Here is a 25,967-nt window from a genome sequence, read left to right on the forward strand (position 1 = left end):
ATCAGTGAAATGAAAAGATTCACAAAGGCTGAAATACAATAGAAGAAACAGAGAGCTAGAGTTCATACAGATTAGCTGTACTTACCACATTTAATACATCTACAAAAAGTTAACTTGCAAGGTTTTAAAAAATAAGCTCAGTCTTAATTCACTAATAAGCCATTCATAAAATCAATCAGATTTAGTTTACGTAGCACATTCATACATGTTCTTCTAATAACATTTTATAATTTGGCCTTATTACCAAATCTCAGTTCTAAAGAAATAAAGTTACTGTGGGAATATTGGCAATATATTGACCAAAGGTAAAGACCAAATCACACACAAATAAAATATATTCAGGTAAAGACCAAATCACACACAAATAAAATATATTCAGGTAAAGACCAAATCACACACAAATAAAATATATTCAGGTAAAGACCAAATCACACACAAATAAAATATATTCAATCTAAGACATCGACAAAACCATTCAATGTTTAAAAGCCACACAGTCTGCGCCTAGATTAACAAATTTCCTTTAAAATAAGAAATGGACTTATCACTGAAGCAATCGCATCAACATTAGGTTTAAAAGAGTCAGTATAAATAGGAGGTCATAAATATTCTGTAATATCATGATACCACACACATAAAATTTGTATTTCTAATTTAAGAACAAACTTGACAAATATAAAAACTTAACAGTGGTCATGTCTAATCCTGAGATTAATAACAGTTTACAAAATGCTACAAAACAAAACTGCCAGAATGACTACTTCACTTTCAAGCATCCTGAAAATATAAACAGCAATCAAATAAGTTGATAAATGGCAACTACCAGAACTTGCACTTTTCTCCCAATTTTTATTCCCTGCCTTCAAAGTCATTTTTATCTTTGTTTAGTAGCTAAGACCTGCCCTATTCCTCAATCTTTAGTTACTTACGTCTTCTCATGCTCATCTATATACTGTGGATAAACAGACCCACTATGGTCCTTTAGAGACTCCTCCAAAGGGATAAAGAGATCTTCCAGTTCCCTCTGCTGTGACAGGATAAAATCCAATTCTTGTTCCAGCCTGGAAAAAAAAGTCAATAGAAAGGCTGATGAAACGAATTTTGAGTGACACAATAAATGTCAGTAAACCATAACAAGGAAAAACAACCAGACAAAGACATAGATCTTTAATCTTCCAACCTAGGGAAGCTAAGGTTCTACCTTTTCTGATGCAGTTTCACTTTTTCTACTTCTCCATGTAAAGCAGTTATCTATAAAGGAAAATAAGAATATAATAGTATAAATATTTGAATTTATATTGTAACTGTAAGGCAATATTTATTTTGTAATATACACTTCAAGTATGAAAGAGTTCCTAATTCAGGGCACTTATTACCTAAGGAAAATATTTTTAAGTTTATCACTAATATTGAAAAGAAAAATTAACCATGAAACATGGGTCTATTTTCCTGTGTTCATCAGAAAATACTTATACAATGCAGGTAAATTAATGAGAACATCTTCTTACCTTCTCACCATTCTCCATCAATGTATAGTCCCAAGCATTGACCAGGGTGGCCTGGTGAAGAAAGTATTTCTCTTGATCCTCTAACTCAAGGTTCCATTTGTTTACCAGACCGTCCAGCTGACCATATGTCATCACAGGAGTTATGATTGCACTAAAAAGGATACAGTATGATCGGATGATCATACTTTCCAAAGTATGATCAGATTTTTAAAAGTATAACACAGAAGAACTTAGAGGAAAAAATATCACATTTTACAGACATTTCTCCAACCTGCTCCCTAACAAAACCACCAAAACTGGTAAAGATTATTTCAAAAACAACCATTCAAAGTCTCTGGAAGTTATCCTAAGGAAATACAGCAAATGTAAAACGATAAATCTTTCAGAAAAAAATTAGGAGAAAATCTTTGGAATCTAGGCAAAGAGTTCTTAAACTTGACACTAAAAGCACATTCATTAAAGGAAAAAGTGATAAATCAGACCTTGTCAATTAAGTTTTGTTTGGTGAAACACTCTTTAATTACAGAGTTAGAAAAAACTGTTCATAAACCACATATCTGACAAAGGGCAGGTATCTAGAATATATAAAACTCTCAAAACTTAGTAAAAACAAAATTCAAGTAGAAATGGACAAAAGGTATGAACAGACACTTCATCAAAGAGGATATGCAGATGGGAAATAAACATATAAAAAGATGTCCAACATCATTAGTCATCAGGGGAATGCATATTAAAACTACTATGAGCTGGAGAAGACTCTTGAGAGTCCCTTGGACTGCAGAGATCAAACAAGTCAATCCTAAAGAAAATCAACCTTGAATATTCATTGGAAGGGCTGATACTGGAAGCTGAAGTTCCAATGCTTTGGCCATCTGATGCAGAGTTGAATACTGGAAAAGACCCTGATGCTGGTAAAGATTGAGGGTAGGAGAAGAAGGGGGCAACAGAGGATAAGATGGCTGGATGGCATCACCGACTCATTGGACATGAGTTTGAGCAAACTCTGGGAGAGACTGAAGGACAGGGAAACCTGGCAGGCTGCAGTCCATGGGGTGGCAAAGAGTCGGACACAACTGAGCAACTGAACAACAAAAATGAAAAAATAGTGACAATACCAAATCCTGGTGAGAATATGGACAAGCTGGATCTCTCATACATTGTTGTTGGAGAGGTAAAATGGCACAGCCACTCTGGAAAAAATTTATAGCAATTTCCTTAAAAACTAAACTTGCAACTGCCATACCACCCAGTAACTGTACAGATGGGCTGTACAGAGAAATGAGAGTTAGGTTCACCAAAAGTGTTAGTTGTTCAGTCAAGTCCGACTCTTTGCAACCCCATGGACCATAGCCCCAAAGGATCCTCTGTCCATGGAATTCTCCAGGCAAGAATACTGGAATGGGTAGTCATTCCTTTCTTCAGGGGATCTTCCCGACCCAGGGATTGAACCTGGGTCTCCTGCATTGCAGGAAGATTCACCATCTGAGCTACCAGAGAAGCCCAGGTTCACCAAAATCCTGTACACAAATGTTCATAGCAGCTTTACTCATAATAGCCCCAAACTGGCATAAATTATAAGAATTCAGGCTCTAGAGCTTGACTGCCTGAATTTTAATCCTGGCTCAACCATTACCAAGTATATGACCAGAGGCAGATTATAAAATCTTAATGTGGTCTAGTTTCCTCATCTATAAAGTGAGAACAAAATAGTACCTAACTCATAAAGTTATTGTGAGGATTAAATGATATGATGTTTGTGTAAAGCACTGTCATATTGCTCAACATATAGTAATCACATAATAAATATTATCTATTATTCGCAACAGTAATAATTGTATTATAATGATATTCAGAAGACAAAAGTATCCTTTTAGTTGTTCAACTTCTAAGAAACAGAAAGCCTTTCTCTAACTGCTCCTTGACTCTGAGTCATTTACCTAACTTTCAAACACTATTCTAAAGATATACAAGCAAACTATGTCTTGTGTATGACAAATAAAATGAAACTGATACAAATTTTCAAATGAATACTTACTTAACAGTCGGAGTAAAAGGTATAGATGTAATGCTGACTGGAACAGTGTTATTAATCCCAATTGATGTCAGTGGTTTTAGGTTCAAGGTAAAGCTACTAGTGGCAGTAGTAGTGGTGGTGGTGGTAACAGTGGTGGTAGTGGTGGTTGATGCTATAGCTGGAAAATGAAGTGTATAATGTTAATAATAAGTAAGAAATTTTAAAACTCAGCACTTGATCATTCAGGATAAAAAAACCATAGAAGTGCTTTTTAATGTGAATTTGAATTCAAAGTTGTAATGGGTTTTAACTCAACATTGTTATAATATATGGCAGGCCAGTTACCTGGATTAAGCTTCCTGCTAAAAACTGAAAATCTTGGATAAATGTGTAGAAAAATAAAATTTATAACCTAACCAGACCTATAACCATTAAAGAAATTGAATCAATCCTCTAAACTCTTCCCATAAAGAAAACTCCAGACCCAGATAACCTCACTGGTTCATTCAGTTCAGTTCAGTCACTCAGTCATGTCTGACTCTTTGCAACCCCATGAATTGCAGCATGCCAGGCCTCCCTGTCCATCACCAACTCCCGGAGTTCACTCAAACTCATGTCCATCGAGTCAGTGATGCCATCCAGCCATCTCATTCTCTGTAGTCAGTCCCCTTCTCCTCCTTCCCTCAATCCCTCCCAGCATCAGGGTCTTTTCCAACGAGTCAACTCTTTGCATGAGGTGGCCAAAGTATTGGAGTTTGAGGCATCAGTCCTTCCAATGAACACCCAGGACTGATCTCCTTTAGAATGGACTGGTTGGATCTCCTTGCAGTCCAAGTGACTCCAAAGAGTCTTCTCCAACACCACAGTTCAAAAGCATCAATTCTTTGACACTCAGCTTTCTTCACAGTCCAACTCTCACATCCAACCTCACTGGTAAGTTCTGCTAAACTTTGAAGAGAAGAATAATTGCAATCTTACACAAAATCTCTGTACATCTCTAACCTTGCATACTTACTTGAATACATCTGTGTAATTAATCCTAGAAATGAAATTGCTAGACCAAAGGGTCAGCATGCTCTAAATTGTAATTATTTCTTTCCAAATTCCCCTGTCAAAAAAATATTGCCAATTTGTACTCCTATCAGTAGGGAAGACTGCTGCTTCTCTACACCATAGCTCATAATTGGCATACATCTTAGCCAGTATTATAGTTAAAAGCCCCACTGTTTTGTGCATTGTTTGTTAAGTGCTCATTGTGTAAGAAGGAACCAAAACTGACATAAAAGTTCAGAAAACTAAGAGAGAACTACAGGTAGAAGAGAAGTGGGCAATAAACATGGGGAAGGATAGAGTTACTAAAACTCTATCCTTTGATCCTAGATCACAAGGGTGGGCATCTACACTACTGGCAGCCTATGAGAGGGTCTGGCACAAAAAGCTCTAGCCAAACAGGGATAAAAGATGGGTCAAAATCTCAGTTTCAAAAATTTAGAACTGTGGAAAGAATCAGATGGCAGGTAAAAATATGGAAGTATTTCCAGAAATATGGAAAGCATCAGACTCTAAGCAGAAATTTGGAAATATTTCCAAACATGTAGAAAGAATCAGACAATAAACAGAGGGGAGCTGAAAGGACTGACAGAGGGAAAACGAGAAGTAAAATTAAAGAGTCATGAGCAAGTCAAAATTAAAAATAAGCTAAAATAGTATGGCAGAAAAAGGGGTAGAGAAACCAAAAAGAAGTTAAAAAAGATTTTAAAAAAGACAAAAGGAGAATGGCTAAATTATGTTTATGCAACATTAAATTCAGGAGGTCCCTAAAGCTGACTTTAAAACAACTTCTAAATTCTAATTTCCTTAAAGTTCATTGCCATGATAATACCTGTATTAGCTTTCCACAAGATTTCATTTCCCTTTTGGCCACAAGGATCCTTATAATAATTCTCCCATTCTTTGTGTTAGAAAGTGGAATGGGCAAGAGAAGATCATGCCCAAATACCAAAGATCTCTGGGGTCATCATCATTTAAAACACTGCAGAGATTACAGACTAGATCCCACATAGCATTCTTTACTGACACAAGTCATCACCTTCTTCATCTAAGAATAAAAAACCTGATCTGAAAAGAATTCCTTCTTCAGAAATGCTGAAAATTAATGCCATTATCAAGACCCCCCCTTTACTGATTAATCATTCTAACATTGTATAATTACTACATTCAAGACAGAAAAACAGATAAACCATCAAGAAGAACACAAGTCTTTCTTGTAAAGGAGCTTATCTTCACCCAAAGAAGTTTTTTTATTTTTTTAAGTCAGCATTTCCTGACATGGACAGATGTCCAAAGATAATATATACTTAAGAAAATGGCAAATTCTAAGATTAAGTGTGTGTATCCCATTTTTTGAAAACAACAACAACAACAACAAACACATTTAGTGTATGTTTGTATGTGTTTGGAAAAAAGGCTGTTAAGGAAAGAACCATACTGTTCCCTCTAGAGTGTGTGATATATGTATGTATGCATGTGTATATGGTTTCTGTAATATTTAGAAAAGCAACTACCATCACTACCACTAAACAAAGAAATTAACATAAATCAATGCCTCTCCAAAGATGCTGTGTGATACCTTCAGGAAAATTAATACCTGTCAGTCTAAACACAAAGGAATCAAGTCATAAAAAATAGTATGATTATTTTAAACTTTTTTATATAGTCTTTTTTTATTCCTTATTTTATGGTATTTTTAAAAGGTATAAATTAGCTCTGTCATAGTAGACAATATTAAAATGACAATAATATTTCAACTAATTCCAAAAGAAGCAATAGTTTTGAGAATAAAGATTCTATCACAGTCTGATTTTACAAGTTACAGCTCTGGTCAAAACTAAATACGAGTCAACTCCATGTTATCTGTGTACTAAAAGGAAAGCACTGTTCTATAAATAATAGAAAATAATTACATAACAAATTTGGATTTACATTTAAATAAATCTCATTCTGATCATCTTAAAAATCAATACATAACAAAGTGAGTGCTCAATGTGCTATGCTCAGTGTGCTCAGTAGTGTCCAACTCTTTGACATCCCATGGACTGTATGTAATCCACCAGGCTCCCCTGTCCATGGTATCCTCCAGGCAAGAATACTGAAGTGGGTTGCCATTTCCTCCTCCAGGGGATCTTCCTGACCCAGGGATCGAACCACATCTCCTGCATCTCCTGCACTGGCAGGTGGATTCTTTACCACTGCACCACCTGGGAAGCCTAAAATAGTGAGGCCATCCTTTAAAAGACCCCACAATTCAATTTTCCTATCCTGTCTGATCAACAACTATGTACCTCATGCTAGGAATGGACAGCATTACTCACTTCTTAAGACTCACTTTAGATTCACTTTCTTAAGACTCATGCAAAAGATGAGACTGACAACAAACAAGCTTCTCTTAAAACTTGCTGATTATATCTAGGACAGAAAACAATCCCAAACAGTGATAGATTTACAGACCCAGATATCTGAGAGCTGCCCTACAGGGCTAATTTGTGAGATGAATCTGAGCAAGTAAATATACTTGGGGAGAAAGAAAGGTGAGTAGGGAAAAAAACAACTCTGGGCTGGGTGTACTGAGTTGAAACATATCTGATGGGAGGTGGGTTAACAACACAAGGCAATGGTAGATACATGGGCTTGTAGCAGTGGTGCCAGTATGCAGGAAGGAATTTGAAGACTTAGGTGGGGGTGAGGTACGGCAGAGTCATCAAAGAGCTTGCAAATTCATACTTCACTGACTCAACCCAGGACTGAAAGAATCAATTTTTTGTTCAGCATTTTATAAGGGAAACTATGTGTTACATTTTTTTTGTAAATACAATAACTTAAAAAGTTCTCAAGCCATACCCTTCATAATGCTCATAGGATGGCCAGTTAGCCAAATACACAGTAGAAACTCAGTTAAGTGTTGGTCATGCAAAAGATGGTGTACATCTCCATTTATGAATAATTACTTTAAACTTAAGAGGGGCTGACTTTTAGCTTATGACAGGTTTGAAGAAAGATTCATTTCAGCCCTAAGTAAACTTTTTAAAGTGAAAACAAACAACACTTCCCTAAAGTGGAGTCTAACTTAAATGATAGGTTTAAGTAGTAACTGACCTCTAACCACCCAGCTCACAATAGGTAACAGTCAATGGATAACTATAGGTAATAGGCAATGGATAACTAGGGGCTTCCTTGGTGACTCAGATGGTAAAGAACCTGCCTGCAATGCAGGAGACCTGTGTTTGATTCCTGGGTTGGGAAGATCCCCTGGAGAAGGGAATGGCTACCCATTTAAGTATTCCTGCCTGGAGAATTCCATGGACAGAGGAGCCTGGTGGGCTCCAGTCCATGGGGTTGCAAAGAGTAGGACACGACTGAACAACTAACACTTTCACTAATGGATAACTAAGTTTTCTTTAATTTACAACCTACCTAGTACCTAACTGGCAGAAATAAATTTAGGATACATCTACAGAAACTCTTGTAATTAACTTTAGGAGAGGATCAACACAGGTCAAATCTTAGATTAATTTTTAGACTAAAACTAGGAATCCCAATATATTGGGTCACTTTAAACAGTATGATCAATAATAAAAATGTTTAAGCTTCAAAGTTGACAAGAGTTTGATAGCGGCTCTGATTATAGTCATCTAAAAGAAGTAATATCATTGGTATCAACTATGTCCTTCCACGCTTCGACAATTCTCAACATTGATGTACCTTTTGGATACTCCAATGAGATGATCAAAACCAACTGAATCCTAGAAACTACGGAATACAACCTACTTACTGTTGTTACATTTCCAGTGAGCATCCAAATACATCCCAATAATCGTAAAATCTTACTAGATGCAACAGCAGCTGCTCCATATGCTCCAGAGAAACTTAATCCAAATCCCAAAGATGTATCACCAAACATTCCAGTGGAAGTTACTGGGGCATCAACTGCAGAGAATAACATAAAACTACCTATTACCCTTTTAATCAAAAATAGTGAATGAAGAATTTATATAGAGTATTTTTCATCTGAGGAGTCCTTTAGTAACTTTGGCTAAACTTAAAAAAACTATAGTCAACCCATTTAAATGAAAAGTGCAGAGAAGGCATAGATAGAGACAAAAAATAGATCAGTAGTTGTCTGGGGCTGAGAGATCTCATTGGGATGATACAAATGTTCTAAAACTGGATTATTGTGATTGTTATACAATTCAGTAAATTTATTAAAAATCACTGAAATATACACTTAAAATAATTTTATGACATGTAGATTATACCTCCTCATTAAAGTTAATTTTAAAAAACAATGTGGTCAAGATTTCTTTTCATTTTGTAGGCAAGGACATCAAGGACAGGAAAGAAAAAAAAAAAAACCTATCAAAGGTCAGAAGTCAAGACTTTGAAAATGGAATTCATTCAATAATTCTAACTCCCAACCTCAGATAGGGTCATATTCACAACATCTATTATACTTGAGAAAGATATTATATATCAAGAGGTTTCCAGAATCTCAGTCATGTCTCAAGATGAAAATCATCCCTACTTGGAAGAAAATACAACTCAAGTGGCAACCTGCAATTTCAACCAATGTTCACCTATGCCAACTGCACAAGATGATGGGAATGGCAAGCCACCATTTTTCATGCTGAACTACGTATTAGCAATTCCTGGCAAGTTTTATTACCAGAAATGGTGACAATTTTGCTATAACAGAGCTTTGGGAGGACCATATTACTGCTAGGATTATAATAACAAAGTCTAATGGTTAATATCATGGCACTGTGCAGATGCCTCCAAAGCACCAGCAGTTTATGTGGACCTGTAAAAAATAATTACCTAAGATATATACAGAATTCAATATTCTCAACATTTGTTATTACTCTACTAATGGAAGATGTGTAGCAAAGAAGTTGGGTTATGAGATAATTAATGTCCCACTTCTCAGCTCAAAACATCCAGGTGTTCATCTTTAAGAGGAGAGAACAGGAGGCATCTCACAGTGTCATAAAAGTACAATACTACAGCTAGTCCTTTTGTCATGTAACACTTCTTATAGGTAAAATGTAAGGATCACAAACCTGGTCTATATAGAAGAATAAAATACAGCAAGGCTCCAACATTTGTTTCCCATTTTATCTGATTCACAAGGATAATAAGAGTTCTAACCTTCAAACATACTTGGCAAAACTCCCACTCTTCCTATTCCCATTAGCTTCAAGAAGTTGTTTCAAAACATTACAATGTTAATGAATTATATGCTTAAAATCATTACGTTAAGCTGTAATAATCATGTTAATATAAAATTCACAACGGAAGCCATGACAATTAGGTTCTTAAGCAAAGCTAGTACTGATATCAGCAATTACAGATGGGATTGAGCATAATGATAACTTATGAGGTGTCAGAGATCCATAGCTTATACTGGCAAATTGAGTTAAATGGCCTAATACGAAATAATAGTATTTTCTTTGCAACTAGTAACTTACATGAGGGCCCAGTAGCAGCAGTGCAGATAGAAGAATCTGAAAATGGGGTAAATAGCATGGTGTTTGAACTAGCAGTGGCAGCAAAAGTAGATGCTGGAGTAACCCTAAATTAAAGTAACAAGCAAAAAGAAAAAAGTCAAAATCATTTTTTAACAAGTAACACAATTATAACAAACTTTACTTATATAGAGAAATAACAACAAAGCAAGGAAAATTAATAAGTATGACATAGTAAAAGTGAAGTCGCTCAGTCGTGTCCAACTCTTTGCGACCCCATGGACTGTAGCCTACCAGGCTCCTCTGTCCATGGGGTTTTCCAGGCAATAGTACTGGAGTGGATTGCCATTTCCTTCTCCAGGGGATCTTCCTGACCCAGGGATCGAACCCAGGTCTCCCACATTGTAGACAGACGCTTTACCGTCTGAGCCACCGGGAAAGTCCTGTCATGACATAGTAAAATTCTGATTTAAAAAATAGTTCATCAGTACTGCTTAGTATTGGCTTCCCAGGTGACTCAGTGGTAAAGAATCTGTCTGCCAGTGCAGAAGATGTGACTTCAGTCCCTGGGTCAGGAAGATCCCCAGAAGAAGGAAATTGCAACCCACTCCAGTATTCTTGCCTAGAGAATCCCACTGAGAGAAGCCTGGTGGGTTACAGTCCACGTGTGTGCTCAGTCACTCTGTTGTGTTCAACTCTTTGCAACCCCATGGATTGTAGCCCACCAGGCTCCTCTGTCCATGGGATTTCCCAGGCAAGAATACTTGGGCTTGGTGGCTCATATGGTAAAGAATCTGCCTGCAATGCATGAGACCTGGGTTGGATCCTTGGGTTGGGAAGATTGCCCTGGAGAAGGAAATGGCAACCCACTCAGTATTCTTGTTTAGAAAACCCCATGGACAGAGAAGCCTGGTGGCTACAGTCCATGGGGTCACAAAGAGTCAGACACAACTGAGCGACTAACACTTTCACTTTCAAACACAAAAGGTTACATACTGTATGATTCTATTTATATGAAATGTCCAGAAAAGGCAAATCCATAGACAGAAAGTATAATAATGGTTAGTTATCAGGAGCTGGGAGGAGAGAGTAATGAGGAGTGACTGCTGACGGTTACAGGGTTTCTTCTTGGGGTGATGAGAATGTTCTTGAATTACACAATAGTGATAGTTACACACTCTGTGAATACATTAAAAAAAAACACTGAATTGTACATTTCAAAAGGGTGAATTTTAAAATATATGAATTATACCTTAATTATCTCATCATTTTAAAAATACATGATCATCTCCATAGAAGCAGAAAAAGCATTTGAGAAAATCCAACACTTTTTCATGATGAAAACACTCAACAAACTAGAAAAAGAAGGGAACTTCTTACACATGATTAAGGGTATTTATGAAAAACTTACAGCTAACATCAATCTTAATAGTGAAAGACTGAATACTTTTCCACTGTCACCAAAAACAAAACAAGGATGTCTGCTCTTACCACTTGAATAATACATAGAAAGTTTTTGCCACGACAATTAAGCAAGAAAACAAAGGCAACCAGATTGCAAAGAAGAAATAAAATTATCTCTATTAACAGATGATATGATCATGAATACATAACAACCTAAGGAATCCATAAAAAATCTATTAGAACAATAAACAAGTTCTGCAAAGTTGCAGGATACAAGATCAATATAAAAATAAATTTCAATTCTATATATTATCAATGAACAATCCAAAAATGAAATTAAGAATATTTCATTAATGATTATTCAAAATGAATAAAATAGTTATGTACAACCCTAACAAAAGAAGTGCAAGCCTTGTATCCAGAAAAACATAAAATAGTACTAAAAGAAAGACATCCTAAATAAATGGAAAGATCTCATGTGCATGAATCAGAAATTTTTATATTGTTAAGATGGTGTGGTAGACAGAAAAATGGTCCCCCAAAGATGGTCACATCCTAATACCCAGAGACTGTGAGCACATTACCTTATTTGACAAAAGAGATTTTATAGATGAGGTAATGGTCAAATTGGTTAAGTAACGTGATATAGGGAGTTTATCCTGGATTATCCAGGTAAGCAAAACTAAGGACATGAATCCTTAAATGTAGAGATCCTTTCCAGGCTGTGGTCAGAAGAAGATGGTGACTAAACAAGAATGGTCAGAAAGATGCAAAGTTGTTGGTACAAAGGGCCACCTAACACTTGAAATCATACTTAATGTCATCAGTCATTAGGAACTTGCAAATCAAAACCACAATGAGATACTATGTCATGGCAACTAGAATGGCTAAGGACTTCCCTGGTGGCTCAGCTGGTAAAGAATCTGCCTGCAATGCAGGAGACCTGAGTTCAATACCTGGGTTGGGAAGATCCCCTGGAGAAGGGAAAGGCTACCCACTCCAGTATTTTGGCCTACAGAATTCCATGAACTGTATAGTCCACGGGGTTGCAAAGAGTCAGACACAACCGAGCAACTTTCACATCAAAAAATAAAAAAGAGTGGCTAAAGTAAAAAAGACAGATAATATCAAGTGTTGGCAAGGAGATGGAGAAATTGGAAACCTCATGCAATGTTGATAGGAATGTAGAACAGTGTAGTCTCTTCAATAAAATTGTATGGCATTTTCTCAAAGTGTTCAACATAAAGTTACCATATGACCCAGTAATTCCACTTCTAGGAACACAAACAAAAGATATGATAATAGAGATCCACACTGAAATATGTACATGAATGTTCACAGAAGCATTATTCATAATAAAAGATGAAAGAAATCAATCCAAATGAATATCAACTGAGGAGATGATGAATAAAATGTAGTATATTAATACAATGGAATTTTATTTGGCCATAAAAAGGAAAAGAAGTATTGATATATGCTAAAACATGGATAAGCCTTGAAAACATGCTGAGGCTAATCACAAAATACCATATATTGTATGATTCTATTTATATGAAATGTCCAGAACAGAGCAGTCTAGAGACACAGAAAGCAGATTTGTGATTGCCAGAACTGGGGTGAAGAAAGAATGGGCAGTGACTGATAATGTGCATGGTGTTTCTTCAGTGGATGATGAAAATGTTGTAAAACGGACTTCAGCAATGACTGCATAACTCTGTGACTATCCTAAAAACCAATCAACTGTGCACTCTAAATGGGTAAATTATGTGGTATGTGAATTATACAATAAGTCTGTGAGAAAAAATAATAAATAGAAGTCTGGAATAAAGTTTCAGAAAACATTACTTGGCCGCTTGCTTGAAAATTTAAAATAAAAACTATAAAAGAAATAAAGTTTGAGAAATCAAGTACATGAAGACACAAATAAGATTAACTGGTTAACAGAAAACAGTTTATCTTTTCATCTTCACTATAGATCACTGCACAGGGCACATGATACTAAGTGCTCAATAAATATTTGTGCTGACCTGAACCAACCGTTTCCAGACTCCAATACATAATTACAGATATTCTTCTTCCTTTTCAAAGGGAAAAAAAGTTCTTAATAAGTAACTGCATTTGAATCTGTTGCTGCCTACATCCAACTGTTAAACAATTTATGACAATAAATAAGACCCTGCTATCCAAAACATGTAAGGCCACTGGGGGTTTGGGGACAGGGAGGAGATGCTGGGAAGGAACTGGGAACATTACCACCAACCTCAAACTATCATGGGGAATTTCCCTGGTGGCCCAGTGACTAAGACTCTGAGTCCCCAATGTGAGGGGCCTGGGTTCGAACCCTGGTCAGGAAACTAGATCCCACATGCAGCAACTAAGATCCTGGGTGCCACAACTAAGACCCAGTGCAGCCAAATAAATAGATTAATTAAAAAAACTGAAGCCTATTATACAGAGTGAAATAAGTCAGAAAGAAAAACACCAATACAGTCTATTAACACATATATATGGAATTTAGAAAGATGGTAATGATGACCCCATATACAAGACAGCAAAAGAGACACAGATATAAAGAACAGACTTTTGGACTCTGTGGGAGAAGGCGAGAGTGGGATGATTTGAGAGAATAGCATTGAAACATGTATATTACCACATGGGAAAGGGATCACCAGTCCAAGTTCAATACACGAAACAGGGCACTCAAAGCTGGTGCACTGGGACAACCCTGAGGGATGGGATGTGGAAGGAGGTGGGAGGGGGATTCAAGATGGGGGACGCACGTACACCCATGGCTGATTCATGTCAATGTATGGCAAAAACCACTACAATATTGTAAAGTAATTAGCCTCCAATTAAAATAAATAGATTAATTTTAAAAAATGGAGAGATATTCCATGTTCCTGTGTAAGAAGAATCAATATTGTGAAAATGACTATATTACCAAAAGCAATCTACAAATTCAATATGATCCCTATCAAATTACCAATGGCATTTTTCACAGAACTAGAACAAAAAATTTCACAATTCATATGGAAACACAAAAGACCCCGAATAGCCAAAGCAGTCTTGAGAAAGAAGAATAGAGCTGGCGGAATCAACCTTCCTGACTTCAGATTATACTACAAAGCTACAGTCTTCAAGACAGTATGGTACTGGCACAAAAACAAAAACACAAAATGGAACAAAATAGAAAGCCCAGAAATAAACCCATGCACCTATGTGTACCTTATTTTTGACAAAGGAAGAAAGAATATACAACAGGGCAAAGAGCCTCTTCAATAAATGGTGCTGGGAAAAGTGGACAGCTACACGTAAAAGAATGAAATTAGAACACTTCCTAACACCATACACAAAGATAAACTCAAAATGGATTAAAAACCTAAATGTAAGACCAGAAACTGTAAACAACCCTTAGAGGAAAACATAGGCAGAGCACTCGATGACATAAATCAAAGCAAGATCCTCTCTGACCCACCTCCTAGAGTAATGGAAATAAAAACAAAAGTAAACAAGTGGGACCTGATTAAACTTAAAAGCTTTTGCACAGCAAAGGAAACTATAAGCAAGGTGAAAAGACAACCCTCAGAATGGGAGAAAATAATAGCAAATGAAACAACTGACAAAGGATTCATTTCCAAAATATACAAGCAGCTCATACAACTCAATGCCAGAAAAACAAACAACCCAACCAAACAGTGGGGAAAAGACCTAAACAGACATTTCTCCAAAGCAGACATACAGATGGTTAACAAACACATGAAAAGATGCTCAACATCACTCATGATTAAAGAAATGCAAATCAAAACCACAATGAGGTATCATCTCACACAGGTCAGAATGGCCATCATCAAAAAGTCTACAAACAATAAATGCTGGAGAGGGTGTGGAGAAAAGGGAACGCTCTCGCGCTGTTGGTGGGAATTGGTGGGAATGTAAATTGATACAGCCACTATGGAAGATGGTATGGAGATTCCTTTAAAAACAAGGAACAAAACCACCATATGACCAGCATTTCCACTCGTAGGCATATATCCTGAGGAAACCAGGGTTAAAAAAGATACACATATCCCATTGTTCATTGCAGCACTATTTACAATAGCTAGAATATGGAAGCAACCTACATGTCCATCGACATATGAATGGATAAAGAAGCTGTGGTACATATACACGATGGAATATTAATAAGTATAAAAAGGAACACATTTGAGTCAGCTCTGATAAGGTGGATCAACCTAGAGCCTATTATACAGAGTAAAGTGAGTCAGAAAGAGAAAGATAAATAGCATATTCTAATGCACATATACAGAATCTAGAAAAATGGTACAGAAGAATTTATTTACAGGGCAGCAATGGAGAAACAGACATAGAAAATAGACTTATGGACATGGGGAGAGGGGAGGAGAGGGTGAGAGGTATGGAAAGAGTAACATGGAAACTTATATTACCATCTGTAAAATAGATAGCCAACGGGAATTTGCTGTATGGCTCAGGAAACTCAAACAGGGGCTCTGTATCAACCTAGAGGGGTGGGATTGGGAGGGAGGTGGGAGGGAGGTGGGAGGGAGGTTCAAAAGGGAGAGGATATATGTATACCTATGGCTGATTCATGTTGGGGCTTGACAGAAAACAATAAAATTCTCTAAACCAATTATCCTTCAATAAAATAATAACAAGAAAAAAATTTAAATGGTAGCATTGCATTATTTAAAAATATAATAAAATAAAATGTGTATCATAGAATATCCCTATGTTTCACTTAAGAGAAGCACCACATGTATAACATATATACTTTTAAAGAAATAACCAATTATCACAAAGGTGTTTTAATATTTCTAATTCAATACCTATCAGTGAGACTAAATTTTTATCATAGGTTTAATGGTTACTTTAATTTCTTCATTCAAAATTGCCTATTCATATCATCTGCCCATTTTCTCACTGGATTAATATCTTCTTATTACTGATTTTTAACTATTTAGTCAAATGTTGCAAGTACTTCCCAACCCCAGTTTGTCATTTGCTTTTCTTATTTTGTTTTTATTTTTTATGTAGTCAAATCTTTCCACTGTTTTCTCCTTTATGGTTTATGTCTCCATATCATGTTTCAAAATTCCTTCAAACATGAAATGTTCAACCTCATTTTTAGGAGAAAACCACAAATTATGTCTACCTTAAGAACAATTTTACCTAATATATGGGAAGAAACATTTTTTTAAAAATCTAGTAATATACTGTTTGAGGACACTGTGAAGAAAGGGGCAACTTCTGTGACTTCTAATGGTTGTGTAAACTGGTATAATCCCTATGGAAAATAAGTGGCCAATGTTTTAAGAAGTACAAATGCATCTATCTTTTGAACCAGTAATACTTCTTTTGGAAATTTATCTACAAAGATATACATCTGTAAAATGACATGTAAAATGATATCCATTGCACCACTGTTTATATTAGCAGAAGAGGAAACAACCCAAACACCCACCGGCAAGGGTCTAGATAAACTATAGCACATGCAGACAATGTATGATGCTATAAAAATTCTGATGAAGCTCTTCATATACTGACTGATGTGAAAAGAGCTACAAAATGTTTAAAATAAGTGTATAAAGCTTTAAGTTTAAAAAGCAAGGTACATATTGATGTATGGCAAAACCAATACAATATTGTAAAGTAATTAGCCTCCAATTAAAATAAATAAACAAAGTAGAAAAAAATAAAAAAAATAAAAAGCAAGGTACAGTGTGTAGAATATACTATTATTTATATTTTTAAAACAAGCAGAGGGCTAAGAATACATATTTTTATTTGCTAGCAAAGCCATAAAGAAACTTTTGAAGGATATATACAATTACAGTGGTTGCTTGAATAGATGGGGGGAGGGGAGGGAGTAATACAAGGTAGATGGGGGACAGTATACCTATTTATACTATGTTTATAGTCTTATTCTTGAACCATTTGACTGACTATATTATATATTTTTAAATTATACTTCAATAAGTGGTCCTCTCTCCAACCCAACAATTATTATTTATACATTTTCATATTCATATTTATACAATTTAAATATTTATGGTTTCATTTCTAGCTTTAATTCACCTAGTATTTATTTCAGTTAACCTCTTTAGGCAAAACATAACCCGCTTCCCCCAAATCACCTGGCTAGCCTGCTACTGCAATTCATTTATTCACTATTCCATCCTTTCTCTCCAGAATGGAAATGTCATCTTCATAAACCCAGGTTTGATTCTGTACTTTAAAATTTTTCACTGATTTTTCTTTCTATCCTTGTTCTACAAGAGATTTCCAATTATTGAAGCACTAGAACTCATTTAGTTTTATAGTAAATATTTTAAATTTACAGTCAGATAATAAACTTATATTTTCATGTTTTTCTACAAGCAAGCTATCATTACTTTCCTTAAAAAACAAGAGATCACTAATCTCATGCATTTATCCCCTCCATTTAAACTTCAGAATCTTGTCGAGACCCTCCTTCTTTTCCTTCCCCCAAAGATTCCCACTGTGGTTTTATAAGAATGATATTAAATGCATTGATTAATTTGGAGCTAGATGACATTCTTATACTATTGAGTCCGTGTAGTCTTCATTTATTCATGTCTTTTCTTATATGCCTCAGTAAACTTTTATGGTCATCTTCATATAGGTTATGCACATTTTTAAAGTTCACTCTTAGGTACTTCATACTTTTGGTTGAAATTGTTAATGGGAACTTCCTCCATTATATTTCCCAATTACTACTGCTTAAACATGGGAAAGCTATTGTTTTTTGCATTATTTATTTTGTAACTGGCTGCATTACTTAAACCTCTTCACTAGCACTAATTAAATTTACACTTGATTTATGCCCATATTTTAAAATCTTGATCATGTGTCTCGGATACTGGCATAATTTCAGGAGCCTGACCTTAAATCACATACCCAGAGGTAACTAAGGAAACAAATACCATTTAATAAGACTTGCTTTCAAGCTAAAGCCTTACTCTTTATTGAAGAGGTTTCAGTAATACGGGCCAGTTACTAAATAAATAATGCAAAACCAATAGCTCTTCTTTTAAAAAACAAAGTCTCATTTTCCTAATCATAGGACTACAGCAGAGTTTTTCAACATGGCACTGGTGACATTGGACCCAATAATTCTTTATGGCAGAGGGCTGTCCCATGGTAAGATATAAGGCATGTATATTTGGTCTTGTCCCCTTTCTGGGACAAAGATCCTAAACCCCTTGTAACTTCCTAAGTAATGAGAGAGACAGAAGCTTATTTGAGTTTTCTTCACAGTTCCAGAAACAGCTCCAAGAGCAATAAAGGTTTCAACCACATCTGATTTATGTTAAAAAGGTGAACTTTAGAAAGCCCCTCAGGCTGAGAGGTTGGTTACCAGAGGAACCAACAAAGTGATTAGAGGGTTGGAACTTTTAGCCTAACCCTCTGACCTCCCTGGAGAGGAGAGGAACTGGAGACTGAGTCTAATCATCAGAGGCAAAAGATTTAATCATTCATGCCAACATAATGGAACCTCCATCAAAACCCTAAAGGAAGGGGTTTGGAGAGCTTCTGGGTTGGTGTAGGTGCTAGGACGGTGTTGGTGCCTGGAGAGGACACGAAAGATCTGTGCTGCTCCCCCATACTCAGCCTTACAGCATCTCTCTATTTGGCTGTTCCTAAACTGCAGCATATATAATGAACCAGAAATTGTAAGTCAAGTGTTTTCCAGAGTTCTTTGAGGTGGTGAGCATCATAACTGAACTGTAGAATACCCAGATGGAGTCTGGAGAGTTGAGAGAATTAGTTGGTATGGGAAGAACCCCCACGTATTTGGTGTCAAAAGTGTTGTGTGTCAAGGACAGTAAAAATTTCCTTTATGTGCACTGCAAAGTATTTAGCAGCATCCCTGGGCTTCACTAGATGCAGGAACACTTACACAGTTTGGAAAACCAAAAATGTTTCCAGAGGGACCGCCCTGGTGGTTCACTGGTTAAGAATCCACCTTCCAATGCAGGGGACGAGAGTTTGATCCCTGGTCATGGACCTGAGATACCATATGCAGCGTGGCAGCTAAGCTCATGTGCATAATTAGAGAGAAGCCCCAGGGCCCCAAATAAGACTCGACGTGGCCAAAAATAAATAAATAAATAATATTATTTTAAAAGATTGTCTCCAGATAATGCCAAACATCCTCTGGGAGAGGGGGCGAAAATCGCCTCTACTGGACAAGAGGAAGAGTTCAATATCACAATTTTCTCCATCTAGTGTTATAAGGGTAAGAAAATCAGCCTTAATGTCTTCATGTTTATGAACACAGGAAAATATCAACTATCTTAATAAATTGTTTACCATAGAAAGTAAGCATGATTTTTTTTTTTAACAGAATAGGGGAAGGTGGCCATACCTTACAAGATAGTGGCACTTGCTACAATAACAAAATGGTGATACTAGAACAAGAAAGGACAAATCAATAGAACAAAATAGGACACCCAGAAGCAGAACTAACTATATATAATAATTTGGTGTATGAGGAAGGCAGCATCTCAAATCAGTAGGGAAAGAATGGTTATTTAATTAAATACGATGGTTTAATTCACTGATCATTTAGAAAAAATCAGATTCCTAAAGATGTTCAAGTAATCAATAGGAAGGCAAGAAATTCCTAAAAATATAAACCACAAAAGAACAAAAAGAATTAAATCTTAAGATGAAAAATGTCTATACAAAGAAGTCCAGAGAGAGAAATTCAGAAGAATGAGAGATTTGAAAACATGAAAATTTAAATCTTAAGGATTTCCATTTCCAGGAAAATGTACTTTCCCCTATTCCTCCTCCTACATACAGCTAAAACCCCTGGACATTATATATAAAACAAACAAGAAAACACCGAAAGGTGGAGAGAAGAAGGCAGATCAGCTAGGGATCTTGAGACCCAAGAAACACTGTAGTAACGAATTCCATAGGTTTTCTTTCTGTCTCATACTTCCCAGGCATGGAGTCAGACAGGCTGGCCAGCAAGAAACAACAATGGGTATAGAAAAACAAAACCCAACAAAAGCCTGCTCTTTAGACAAAAGACAAAGAAAGAGACAGAGCAATAAGAAAACTTTTAGACAATAACCACTCTCCAGTAACCAAACATCACAGAAAAAATGTGTGGCCCCACAACCTACCTATCCCAGAGAACAGTAAGCGAGGAGCCTAAACTTCTGCCACTGTGAAGCTACAGTGAGGTGTCTCAACATCCCAGCCAGGATAGTATCAGAGGAGGTCAAGTAGGGAGCCAGGATGTCATCTCTGCCAGCAGTTAATGAACCATGTCCTCACAGTGTCAGTGGAAACCACATCAGAAGCAGGAACTTCCACTCCTGCCCAGCAAGAACTAGCAGAACTTGGCTCGGGTAGCAATGGAGACGAACTGGGGAAAACAAAGTTCTACTCCCACCTTACAGTAACACAGTGAAACTCTTCTTTATCATGACAAATAAACCCAGCTAAAGCAAAAATCTTTGATCTGATTTAGAGTCTCATAATATGTCCAAGTTTCAGTTAAAAATCACTCATCCCACCAAGAACCAGAAAGATCTTAGATGGAATTTTAAAAGACAATACCAAGATGACAAATGTTAAAGCATCCATGATAAAAATGCATCAAGAAGAAATTATGAACACACTTAAAACACAAGAAAAAATAGCCTTAGCAAAAAAAAAAAAAAGAAGAAGAAGAAGAAATAAAAATCTCTACAGAGAAACAGAAGACAGAAAAAAGAGCCAAGTGGAAATCTGAGATAACCAGATAACCAATAACCAAAATGCAAAGTTAAAGCTAAGCAAAAGGACTCAGCAGTCAACTAGAGGGGATATCCTAGATTAGTGAACTCGATGACAGAATGATAGGAATCCACACCAAGACACTTAATAACAACTAAATTTCTGAAAATTAAAGACAAAGAAGAAATATTGAAAATAGCAAGAGAAAGCCGGCATCTGACCTATAGAGGAAAAATCATTCAAATGACAAATAGTTACACAAACTGAGGTCCATCCATATCATGGAACACCATGAAGCAATAAAACAAAAAACACACATGTAACAATCTGGATGATCTAAAGAAAAGTATACTGAGTGAAAAAAGCCATTCCCAAAAGATTATATGCCATATGATTCCATTCATACAACATTTTAAAATTTATTTATTATTTTTGGTTGCACTGGGTCTTCTTTGCTGTGTGTGGGCTTTCTCTAGTTGTGGCGAGTGGGGGCTACTCTCTGTTGTGGTATGCAGGCTTCTTACTGAGGTGGCTTCTCTTGTTGCAGAGCACAGGCTCTAGGCACATGGGCTTCAGTATTTAGGGCATGTGGGCCCAGTAGTTGTGGCTCATAGGCTCTAGAGCATGGGCTCAGTAGTTGTGGTGCACACAGGCTTAGTTGCTCTGCGACATGTAGAATCTTCTGGACCAGGGATCGAACCTGTGTCCCGAGATTCTTATCCACTGCACCACCACAGAAGCCCCATACAACATTTTTGCAATGACAAAATCATAGTAATGAAGAACAGATTAATGGCTGCCAGGATTAAAGAGTATGGGAGCAGTAGAAAAGTAGGTGTTGCTATCAAAGGGTAAAACGGGGAATCGTAGTAGTGAGAACTATTCTATATCTTGACTACCAATATCAACATCCTGGTTGTGATACTGTACTGTAGTTTTGCAATATGTTACCACCAGAAGAAAATGGACAAAGGGGATGTGGGTGGGGTCTCTGTATTTTTTCATACAACTGCATGAGAATCTATATCAAAATAAAAAGCTTAATTTAAAAATTTAAAATATTTTAATATCCATAAAGTTCTAAGAAAAATAAAACAAACAAATGGGGGAAAATAATTATTTTTTGGGGGGGGGGAATTACATCTCTCTTCACTAATGTCTAGCAGAAATTGAGCATTTCCCTTAATTATAAAGGTAGGCAACAAATTACAAAGGTTAGCATTACCTGTGATTTTTGTCACCAACAGAAACCACAGGTATGAAAATACTTCTTATACAAATATCAGAGTTAAGATATCGCAACTGCATATAAACAAGAAAAAAGATAAGCACTATATTAGAAAACTGAGCAGGGAAATCCCTGGTGGTTGAATGCTTAGGACTCCATGCTGTCACTGCTGAGGGCTCAGGTTCAATCCTGGGTCAGGGAATTAAAATCCCATATGCCACGCAGTATGGCCAAAAAAGGGAAAAAAAAAGAAACTGAGCAACAAAAGATACAAAAAGGGAAAAGGGAATTCATTCAATTCCCACTCTCCTCCCCACACAAACATATACCAAAAGAACACAAGTACAATTAATCAATAATTTGAAGAGAAGTCAGTCTTACTAATAATTAAAGAAAATGTAGATGAACACGATGCTATGATACTATTTTCAGTGTTAAACTACCAAAGCTTAAAATACAAACAAACAAAAGGGATAATATCCAACATATTTAATACTGCAGGGAAATGTATACTTTCATAAAAATAACAAACATAGCTACTATTTATTGAGTACCTATTACATGCATGTCAGACAGGGTTCTAAGCATTTACTTTATTTATATTCACTTAACATGCCCAATCCTCACAATAACCCTACAAGGTAAAATGTTGAGCACTTATTGATGAGCAAACCGAATATTAAGAGATTAGAGTAACTTTTCCAAGGTCAGAGAACTAGTAAATATCAGAGCCAAGACTCAAACATTTATTTTGTAGCTATTTTTTTGATAACAGATATGTATTATTTGTAGTATCAAAAATTCATTTCTGCATAATTAAAATAATGCCCCAAGACAGTGACCAACTATTCCAGCATCACAATGATTTTAATGCTCTACTTCATATCTTTGTGTCCTACAATGCCAAACCAATCAATTAAAATTGGTTCAATAACCACTATTACAAATGATAAGTAAGTTATTTCTCTATTATCTGTAATTATAAAAATACTTTACCTTTTTGGTTGATTCTAAAAGCTCTGAAATCATGACTATGAATATGTAATTTAAAAAAATATACCATAAAGTAAAATGCTTAAATATCTCACTCAGCAGGACGTGGAAGCAACCTAGATGTCCATCAGCAGAAGAATGGATAAGAAAGCTATGGTACATACACAATGGAGTATTACTCAGTCATTAAAAAGAATACATTTGAATCAGTTCTAATGAGGTGGATGAAACTGGAGCCGATTATACAGAGTGAAGTAAGCCAGAAAGAAAAACACCAATACAGTATACTAATGCATATATATGGAATTTAGAAAGATGGTAACGATAACCCTGTATGTGAGACAGCAAAAGAGACACAGATGTATAGAAGAGTCTTTTGGACTCTGTGGGAGAGGGTGAGGGTGGGATGATTTGGGAGAATGGCATTGAAACATGTATATTATCATATGTGAAACGAATCGCCAGTCCAGGTTCGATGCATGATACAGGATGCTCGAGGCTGGTGCACTGGGATGACCCAGAGGGATGGTATGGGGAGGGAGTTGGGAGGGGGGTTCAAGATGGGGAACATGTGTACACCCGTGGTGGATTCATGTCAATGTATGGCAAAACCAACACAATATTGTAAAGTACAAAAATAAAAATAAAAACTGGAAAATTTCACAGTCCACTGGGGGAAAAAAAAGAATAAATTGTCAAATAATGTTGGTGAGAAAAAAAATATCTGAGGCATCTACAATAAAACCATGCTTATATGGCTTATAAACCAGTACTCTTTATTAGTTGCATTTTGCTTTAGTAAGATCCTAAATCTCTTCTAATAATTTCCAGTTAGGTTAAATGTATTTTACTGAATCCTACTTACTTAGAAACTATAACCCATGCATGTAAGATGTCTCTACTAGCCTAAATATTTTACCATCTCCCAACTATGCCATATAACTCACTTTATTACTGCATCATTATTTTAATATTCTCTAAAATTTTATACTACTGCAAAAAAAATGTTCTTTTCTGTTCTATTGTACCTCCTGATCAATTTCATTTAGGAAGTTTTATTTTTAAAAAGGAAAACAGAACATAGCAACAGATTGTGAAAAAATATATACTTGGTAAATACAAGCATTAAGCAAGTTGAACAAAACACTTCAGGGTAACTCTATTATTACTAGAGGCCAATTTGTCTAGACTCTAGACTACTCATTCTCAGAAGGTTGTAACTTTCCCCCTCAAACATTCCTTGGTTCTAAACCTAAAACTGCAAAATCAGAAGTAGCAGTTTAGATTTAATTTCTATCACATTCTTCAATACTACTAATCTCCAAAAAGAGAAGGAAGTCATATTTGGATGAGTCAATCAAATTAGAATCTCAAAATCAATCTTCTTCTCCATTATCCAATATTGTGCTTCTCCATTAGAAAGCACAGTTCAAACCCTACCAGTGGACTGTCCACTATGGTTGAAAAGAGCAATTGATTATGTAACAATTGTTCCACTAGATGCCCATGTAGCAGGAGTGAAGAGTAATCCTACAAATGCTGCATTCCTCATCAAGACTATATTGTAACTGGTGCAACCAGTCTGCAGTGCACTTCCACCAATGTGAATAAGAAGCCTGTTGCAGTTGCACACTGAGTAACTGAGTAACAGAGATAGCAGGGCCAAAAACAAAAGGAGTAGATGCTGTTACCTGGGGTGATAGGGCTCTGCTTATTATAGCATTAGTATGGATGCTGGCACCCAGACTAAGTGAAAGTTGCTCAGTCGTGTCCGACTCTTTGTGACCCCATGGACTATATAGTCCATGGAATTCTCTAGGCCAGAATACCGGAGTGGGTAGCCTTTCCCTTCTCCAGGGGATCTTCCGAATCCAGGGATTGAATCCAGGTCTCTCACATTGCAGACAGATTCTATATCCGCTGAGCCACAAAACCCAGGTTTGATTCCTGGGTTGGGACGATCTGCTGGAGAAGAGATAGGCTACCCACTCCAGTATTCTTGGGCTTCCCTTGTGGCTTTGCTGGTAAAGAATCTGCCTGCAAGGCAGAAGACCTGGGTTTGGTCCCTGGGTAGGGAAGATTTTCCCCTGGAGAAAGGAAAGGCTACCTACTCCAGTATTCTGGCCTAGAGAATTCCATGGACTGCATAATCCATGGGGGTTCAAAGAGTCGGCCCCGATGGAGCAACTTTCACTTCAATTCACTTCACCCACCCTAAAAGCCCCTATAATTACTGTAGGTTGTGTAAAAACTGTGTTGCCTGTTTATCTTTGTGCATTTATTCTAAATAGAAAAAGAACAAAAATTAGCATAATAGTTCTCCAGACTTCCTTGGTGGTCTAGTGGTTAAGAATCTGCCTGCCAATGCAGGAGACATGGGTTTGATCCCTGGTCCGGGAAGATCCCACATGCTAAGGACAAACTAAGCCTGTAGGCCACAACTACCGAGCCCCCACTCTAGAGTTGGGGAACTGCAACTACTGGGCCCACATGACACAACTATTAAATCCCATGTGCTCTAAGAGCCC

The 25,967-nt window shown here is 36.5% G+C and overlaps 1 protein-coding gene across 6 annotated transcripts in view; it reads right to left on the reverse strand.

Annotated features, from left to right (window-relative positions):
• The window catches only part of NUP62CL (nucleoporin 62 C-terminal like), a 102,769-nt gene that overhangs the window by 42,853 nt on the left and 33,949 nt on the right, over positions 1-25,967 (reverse strand). For 4 of the 6 annotated variants that reach the window (XR_011463205.1, XR_011463206.1, XM_070365865.1 and 1 more), the window contains 6 exons: positions 10,044-10,147; positions 8,407-8,505; positions 3,544-3,700; positions 1,509-1,692; positions 1,202-1,251; positions 930-1,061 (listed from right to left, as the gene is read on the reverse strand). Coding sequence is in view for 2 of the 6 variants with exons in the window: in XM_070365865.1 (XP_070221966.1) it covers positions 930-1,061; positions 1,202-1,251; positions 1,509-1,692; positions 3,544-3,700; positions 8,407-8,505; positions 10,044-10,101 (680 nt within the window). In the remaining 4 variants the exon portion in view is untranslated. Of the gene's footprint in view, positions 1-929; positions 1,062-1,201; positions 1,252-1,508; positions 1,693-3,543; positions 3,701-8,406; positions 8,506-10,043; positions 10,148-13,471; positions 13,518-25,967 lie in introns of those variants that run through there. The other 2 variants (XR_011463207.1, XR_011463208.1) reach the window with 2 other exon arrangements.

The sequence above is a fragment of the Bos mutus genome, chromosome X (assembly GCF_027580195.1).
Source record: "Bos mutus isolate GX-2022 chromosome X, NWIPB_WYAK_1.1, whole genome shotgun sequence".
In the NCBI taxonomy this organism is placed as follows: domain Eukaryota; kingdom Metazoa; phylum Chordata; class Mammalia; order Artiodactyla; family Bovidae; genus Bos; species Bos mutus.